This window comes from Macadamia integrifolia, chromosome 9, assembly GCF_013358625.1.
Source record: "Macadamia integrifolia cultivar HAES 741 chromosome 9, SCU_Mint_v3, whole genome shotgun sequence".
Classification (NCBI taxonomy): Eukaryota; Viridiplantae; Streptophyta; class Magnoliopsida; order Proteales; family Proteaceae; genus Macadamia; species Macadamia integrifolia.
In genome coordinates, this window is record NC_056565.1 from 27029317 (window position 1) to 27037805 (window position 8489).

Consider the following 8489-nt stretch of genomic DNA (forward strand, 5'->3'; position numbering starts at 1 on the left):
TAACCGGTTGATTAAAAAAACAGATGTTTCAAATGCATATTGCCAAAAGTGTAATGGCAATGATGCATGAGCCATCAAGGTCAAACCGGTATCAACTATATGGCATATTTTTCGTTCAGTTGTTCCATTTTGTTCATGGGTATGAGGGCATGCAACTTTGTGAAGAATTTCTAGGATTTCTACATTCTGAAGAGTTGCATCTAAACGGCGAAACTCGCCACTCCAATCTGATTGGAGTGTGTTTATTGGACAAGAAAATTGTTTCTCAACCATGACTTTAAACCGTTCAAATATTGAGTGTACTTCAGAACATTTGGATAAAGGGTAATACCAGGTAAACTTGGAAAAGTCATCCACAAAGATAATGAAATAATTATGAGAAGTATTGGTTTAAGGTGCAAGACCCCATACATCTGTAAAACCTAAATCAAGAGGTTCATGACTAACAGTTCCTGTTAGAGGTAGGGCTGTTTTATGAGATTTGCCCATGTAACAAGCTAGACATTTATTAAGTGCAGAAACAGAACAAGGCAATGACTGAGAATTAATGGAGTGTGAATGGCCCAACCGAGCATGCCAAGCATCTGATGAGGCTGCTTCACCAATATAGGCTACTTTTGGAGGTTGTTTATTGATGGAGTGGAGATTTTGCAAATGGTACATCCCGTCCTTAAGAGCTCCTTAGAGGAGTGGCATCTTTGTTACCTGATCCTTCACAAGAAAATAAGTTGGGTGAAATTCAAAACAACAGTGATTGTCTTTGGTGAATTGAAGCACAGACAACAAATTTTTAGTGATTTTTGGGACATGGAGAATACTAGAAAAATGGAAATACTACTGATAGGTAGACCAACATCATTACCAACTCTTAAGGTATCGTTACCATTGTATCAAGAAGAGATTTGGAGATTGGCAAGATCCGGTGTAATATGATGTGTGGCTCCCTTGTCTGGAAACCATTCTGGCATAGCAGTTGTAGGAGTTGGGAGAATTCCAGCCATGTGGGCAACAGGTTGTGGAGTAGCATTGTTGCTATTTGTGTACCTATAATAACACTTTGCAACAGTGGGTTGTATTTTGCACATATCTAACAATGATCTCTTCTCTTATTCTTTGTGTTTGAACCACGAGTAAAATTATTATTGTCATACTATGGTGGATTCGAACCTTGACGGGCTGGAGTGGTAGAGAAAGCACCAGGCGCAGCAGGTTGAACATGGCTGAGATTTGCTTCAGCTATAGAGAGGGCTGTCTTGAGGCGAAGCTCGTGGTTGAGCAACAGTTGATGGAGATTGTGGAAAGGGATGGGCTCAGCCTTGATTGCCAATGCTACAACGATGTCGCTAAAGTCAGATCCAAGGTTCTTGAAAATGATAGGATTAAGCTCTTCTATTCTAATTGGTTTATTGGCAACCCCCAATTGGTCAGAGATGAACTTTACTTCACGTAAGTATTCAGAAATGGATTAGGATCCCTTTGATGTGTTCGACAATTGCATTTGTAGTTAAAGTACACTTGTGTGAGATAGTGTACCAAATGCAGATTGAAAAGCATTCCAAACTTGAGCAACTGTAGTGAAACCCACTACGTATGGAAGAATATCTGGAGTCAGAGTGGGGAGTCAGAGAGGAGAGAAGCCAACTCATGACTAACTGGTCTCTACGAACCCAATCACTAAGCCGGATTGGGTTGAGGATCGGTTGTTCCTGCAGTAATAAGGGTGGAGGAAGGGTAGGTCGAACTACCATCAATAAAACCGATCAGGTCTTGACTTCTCAGCAAAGGGTAAATCTGTGTTTTCCAAAGGAGTTTGTTTTCTGAAGTGAGTTTGAGAGTAAGATAATGCAGAATATTGGGAGGACCAAAGGTTGAAGATGAAGAGATAGCAGCGGAGGAGGAAGAAGACATTGTGGCACCAAGAATCTTTATGGTCGATGATACCATGTAAAAATCAAATTCATATTTGAATTGTATTTCCCTTACCCATATTGTTGGGTTTGGCTGTCTTTATATAATATTGAATTTCAAATTTGAAATTTGAAATTTACAGTTACAATGAGATAAGATCAAATGAGCGTATTAACAACTTCCTACAAAATTGGGATATGCATTTACTAGGTCTACTTGTATTTAAATTCAAATTTTGTATTAGAAATAATTCAAATTTTGAATTTGAATTTGAATTACTGTAAACCGTTGTGCTTAACACAAACCAGGCTAAGTTAAAATTAGTAAACAACCTACAACCATTGATTTAGGGATGGTATCGGTATGTGTAGCGGTATCGGTATCTTCAGATACCGATCCGGATCGTTTTTGCCTTTGTTGTTCTTAAAAGGTACACCTTTTTTACTGTTTTACCCCAAAATGGTACGGGTAACCGATCCAGATTGGTTAGGGATCGGGGATCGATCTCAGCCTATTCCAATACGATATGGCTGATTGATTAATACAGCCGATACAATACCGATACTTGAAACCATGCCTACAACCAAAGCCATGCCCTCATATCCCTTCTAGCTTTGGACTTGGTTGGAATAACCTACAAAAAGTAAAGCCAGAAAGTGAAATTTATTTGGTGTGAAGCTACATGCTTTTGCTTTTTCATTCTGAGCCCATATGTTCCAATGACAGAAAGAAATTTCAAATATCATATAAATTTCTATTTTGACTCTTCTCCATCTGATGTATTAGCAGTATTAGCTAATGATCTAAAGGGAACTGCAGCCAGTCTTGGTTTTGAATAAATATGCAAATCATGCATTATCTCAGAAGAGAATTTTTTGAACTGATAGTCTCATTTTACCCAAAACACAATGGGACTTCTTACATTATGTATGCCATCAGACCACAATAGCCAAGTAGAGACAACCAAAACATCTTGATCAATTGCTTCTCCACTAACATTGACAGTGAACTGCTGCTTCTCATTCAAAGACTTGAAAGATAAAACATCAGGATCAACAGTGATGTTTAGTAGTGGTTGCTTGCCAACGGTCGCCTTGTATGTGGAATTAGGTATGCCAACGTTTGTAACTGTCCTTGGGAAATAATGTGCGAAGGATGCTCCAGAATCTACTCCAGCACCGAAGGAAGGGTAGTTAAGACCAGATTCAAATTGTTTAACCTTAGCACAAGTGATATCTTCTCCGGTGATGATTTTAATCTCTTTTGGATCATATCCCATGCTGCACAAATATTGTATGTACTCACTCTTCTGGAGATCATACACAAGACCAGGATTTATAGCCTTTAATGGATAAATATGACCAGCACCATAAGCCAATTCAGCCTCTTCATTGTAAGAACTATTCATGGGAGAAGCTAGAAAACAAAAGCAAGAACAAGAAAGTGTTTTTGAGTTAGTATAAGAAAATTTATGTTATTGGTTATGGTACATAAATACTTATGGAAGAGAGAAAATCACCTGTTGTCATTAGAGCAGATTTAATTGCCGCAGGGGACCATGATGGATGAAATGTTTTGACATAGGCAGCAGCACCGGTTGCATGGGGGCAAGACATGGATGTTCCAGATATAATGTTGTACATTACAGAGCGCTTGTCATCTTCATAATTTGAGACTCCGCCTTTTGGAGACCATGCAGCTAAGATGTCTACTCCTGGAGCACTTAAGTCTGGCTGTGATATTAAAAATAACACATTGGTGCCGAAAAAAAAACATATGGATGAACCCTACTATAGTTAGCACTTGAACAATTTGTAGAGTTGAAGTACCTTGAGTATGTTTGGTGAAAATCTGCTGGATCCCCCTCCTCTTGAAGAAAATGAAGCCACATAAGGAGCTTTAGGGTCATGAATAGCTTGACTTTTGTAGATCTTGGCCACAGGTTTCCTACATGCATGCAAAGATGATCACTATTAACAAAAATTCAAGACAAAGACAAGTGAAAGAAAAAAACTTCTACAGGGTTAAAGGTTTTCTTTGCAAGCTCCAATCTGACTATGACTTATAAAACTTAAGAGAGCATGTTCCTTGCATTCATTTAACCTGGTACTCTTCATATATTGCTCAAATTCTCTGCCTTCAGCAATGGTAAGAGCCGCTGCTGGTAGAGGATAAGAAAAGGCTGTATCATCATATCCAGCATCGTCTAGAACCACCATTCCCAGAGCATTAGCAACGAATGGTCCTCCACCACTGGAGTATGTATCACAGTAGACAATCTTCCCTTTCACTAAATCTTTGTCCAAACTGTTAGGAAGACAATTCCTGAATTAAGAGAGGGGGGGGGGGGGGGGAGCAAAAGTAGAATCATGTTTACTTGAAACAGAGAAGAAAGAAGGAAAATGAATTTGTCACTAATGTCATTTACCTTGCAGATCCAGTGCTATGGTTTCTTGCAGCTTTAACTGCAGATATGATGGGGTGGTACTTTTCCTGGGTTGGGAAAGTATTTACAGCATGTCCCTGATTAATAAATCAGAAAATTACATCAGAACATACAATTATGTATGTACTGCACAAAGAAACAGGAAAGCAACTGAAATCTCTCTCAAATCCTATCATATGAATGAGACTATTCCTCCTTCAACAACTTTAGATGGATTAACCACTCCGCAAACTATGCTTAGTTAGACTATCTTATCTAATCAATCATATACCCAAACGCATCAAAATCCATAAGTCAAGGTTCTTGCTAAATTACAAGATGGAAGTATAGAAAAAAAGAAGACTGGATGTTTCCATGCCTTGAACAATATATAAAGGGCTAAAAATTAAAAAATAATAATAATAATATATTTATATATAAGAAAATGCAACTGGAACAATCACTCTCACCATCATAGTAATTTTATTTCCTGTTGTGACATTGCTTATGATCCGACGATCAGTGGTGCTTGCTGCTACAGTTAACACCCAAGGTGCAAAATTTGTAATAGTTGCACTTGCTGGTCCTCTGTTTCCTGCAGAAGCAGAGGTAAGGATCCCTTTCTTCATTGCATGAAATGATCCTATTGAAACAACATCTTCTGCGAAACTTGTAATGAATGGAGACCCAAGAGAAACCGATAGGACATCAACACCGTCTTCAATTGCATCATCAAATGCAGCCAAGATATCATGGTCAGCACACCCAAAACTCCAACAGACTTTGTATACAGCAATCCTTGCAGAGGGAACAGCTCCTCTTACTGTCCCTTCAGCAAGACCATAAAGGCTTGTATTTTTAACTTCACAACCTGCTACTGTAGAAGCAGTATGACTTCCATGCCCCTCAAAATCCCGAGGAGACTGTTCTTCCTCTTCGTTATATATTTGTCTGGCGTTGTAAAACCTTGCTCCAACAATCTTGCTGTAGGTTACATTTAAACAAAACTAGAAGTTAATAATCTAGTTATTTCTTGATCAATGTAGAGCTCATACAAAGAAGAAACAGCTGTTCTTGAGTCCATTTGTAGCAAAATATACAGAAAAAAGAATATTACTAATAGTCTATACAACAAAGTGGTATGCTCATGTGGAAAATGAAAACCTAAAACAATGCAGAAAAGAATGCGAAGCAGCTACAAATTTATCGAAACCCTGTACAGGTAGTTTACTGAAGTAACCATATGGCCCTTAAAAAAAACATCCTTGGTGGTTGCCCTCCCTGAATCCTTGCCATGAACCTGCTTATTTGTCGACTCTCTAGTAACAACGATAAACGCGTAAGGTGGGCAATTCATATGGCCTCTTAACAGTCCTTCGGAATCAATCCACAAATGCAACAAATTCAAAAGCAAATAAAAGAAAAAAGAAGAAGAAGAAAAGAACAGAAAAGAAAAGAAAAGAAAAGAAACGAAAAGAAAAGAAAAAAACCACCCCATCACCTGGCTTCGAATTCTACTTTTCATAATGGTGCTTTTTCTAAGACTAGTTTATGATAAAATGCTGAAAAGAGGCAAACCAATCTAGTTTCAAGGTTTTACTGTCTCACTGAAATCCTTGGCTGGGAGATTCTCATTGATGATATAGAGATAAACATCAGTAAATCCATTTATGGTGGGAAATCATTCAAAGGAAAAAAGAAATAAATAGACCACATAATTCTGTTCTTGAGCTCCACATGATACAGGCATCATTAGAGGAACACAACTAATCAAAAGAAAGAAATAGTTAAGAGGAAAATTCTTACTTGTTACAGGTGAAGTTTTGGCAAATACCCTTCCATTTGCTTGGAGGAGGTCTAATCCCATTATCACTGAAGCTCTCAGATTCAGGCCAGATTCCAGTATCAATCATTCCAATAATGACATCACTCTCAACAGTAGGCATTCTCTTTACAGTAGTTGGTAGACCCAAGAAATCCCATGACCTTGTTGTGTCAAGTTGCAGGGTTTTACTTGGAAAGACAGAGACCACACCTTCCATGCCTAAAATTTTTTGTGTGAGAAAAGTATAAACAGAAACTAGAAAATGCTTATTGTTCAACAATTAGTACCTCTGAGCTTCTTGTGCTCTTTCTCTGTGAGCTTAGCTGCAAACCCATTAAAACTCTTTCTGTAGCTGTAAACCAAAGATTCTCTTGCTGAGCTGCATCATTAAACACAAACCATTGTTTAAAAGGGAAAATCTCCTTAAAAGTCGAAACCCATCTTTGAGAAAAATGGAAATCCTGAAAACTTTGTTACCTTGAGTCAAGAACTTGATCTAAGATGCCCAAATGGACAGACTCTGTGTTGAACTCATCCTCAGCCTTTGATAATTCACCCATATATACCATATAAACCTACACCAATCATAAAATAGATGACTGCCGTTGCATGATTTCAAAAATCAGATGGGAATCGGTGAAATCACCCGGATTGGATCGGTTTTGGTTGAGTGTTGAGACTGATCCCAAGTTTTACCGATCCAGTACAGAGATCCATACGACCTAAGGCTAAGACGGGAATAAATACCGATCTGTCCAATCCAATCTGATCCTGAGCGATCAGGATCGGTATCGGTGAAGACCGATTCCCAGATTATGAACCTTGGACCCTTGAACATTACGTAAGCATATTGAATAAATTTTCCTCAACAGGAAGAAGTTTTTCTCCGTTGATTGTGAGCCATGAGTGGAGTCTTGTCTCAGTGTTACATTCTAGGATTTGGGTTTTTTTCTGAGCAATGATCACCTAGGTTTTGTCTATAGCTACCTGAATAATTGACATATGTCCAAGCGATGATCCAATGGCTCTTGGCATGATGCCACTGTTCTAGTCGACAGAAGCATAGCGGTTGAGAGCCAGCAAGAGAAGGGAAGGAGGAAAAGGGACTAACAAGACATAAAACAAGAGAGAGAAAATAGGTCCCTCTCTAGCCACACCACTGTTGGAGAGGATCTGAATCCAGAAACCAATCGCCATGGTGAAGGAATTCCACTTTCACCCTGCTTGAAGGGTAACTCAGTCCTAAGCACTGTGGGTGAAGGAAAACTCAGCCCAACCATATTTTGGAAGCAGATTGAACCCACAATTTAAAAAATCTGTAAAATTCAATCAAATAAAATTTGTTTACTTATCTAGTAAATTAAAATAAAAAATAAATAAAAGAGGTTTATTTATGTATATACTGTTGCCACAATTAAAGAGCCTTGGACTGAGTTTTCCTTCACTCATAGTGAAAATAGAATCTCTTCAGCCTTAAATTTGACTATGGAAAAAGAATTTGAATCTTCGTCAACAAGAGGTGAGACTTGAGAGTTAGCCATGAAATCCACTGTATTAAAAGTCCACATCAAATCACTGTAGATGAAGAGATTCTGTTGGCCTTAAGAAAAAAAAAAAAAAAAAAAAAAAAGCAAAAGCCAAGAACCTTGAAAAAATCCTTAAAAGAAACCGTTAAGACTATCTCGCTTACTACATACTGCGCGGATCAGTCATTTTAATATGAATAATGGTATATCGATTCGAATTTCAACCATTTAAATGCCTTTAAAATTCATGTAAAATGAAAATTTAAAAAAAAAACCAAAATAGGAAAGGGACATTTTTCTTGTTGGTGCATACAACCTCTAGGTATTGATCCAATACCCATATAGGCAATTGAATCGATGGTGACCCAGCTCACCAAACTAATTTTTTAAAACATGAAAAATTATAGCTTAAACAAGATTATGATAAATGTTTTACCTTCTTCTCTGCAGCTGTAGCAGCATAGAAATCATTGAGAAAGCTTGAGAAGAGAAACAGAAAAGTGATTAGGAATGAATAAGACCTCATAGTAGCCATTGGAAGGGTGCACTTCAATCACTTTCATTTATATACTTAGAGAGAAGGAAATCTGTTGAAAGATTATAATTATAATAAATTGAAGGACTCTGGGTCATATCTTCAGTTACAAAATAAAGTAACTGATGAACCCATGCATGACACTTGTTCTAAATGCATGGAGAATCTATTTATTACTGGAACAGATTTCATCCACCTGTGTTAGGAGGAGCAATTCCTCCCACTCACAAACTCTGTAGTTTCTTATATCAAAACCTGATTCACACCTTT

General features: G+C 37.8%; 1 protein-coding gene across 1 annotated transcript; it reads right to left on the reverse strand.

Moving 5' to 3' along the window:
* Positions 1-2737: 2737 nt before the first annotated feature.
* Positions 2738-8269, reverse strand: LOC122088223 (subtilisin-like protease SBT4.10). Its single transcript, XM_042657415.1, has 10 exons — positions 8121-8269; positions 6636-6733; positions 6446-6537; positions 6140-6377; positions 4804-5317; positions 4337-4431; positions 4012-4233; positions 3738-3855; positions 3428-3641; positions 2738-3324 (listed from the first exon to the last, which is right to left on the reverse strand). Exons 1-10 carry the CDS (start codon positions 8217-8219, stop codon positions 2798-2800), a joined length of 2217 nt encoding a protein of 738 aa, XP_042513349.1. The 5' UTR covers positions 8220-8269; the 3' UTR covers positions 2738-2797.
* Positions 8270-8489: the final 220 nt, after the last annotated feature.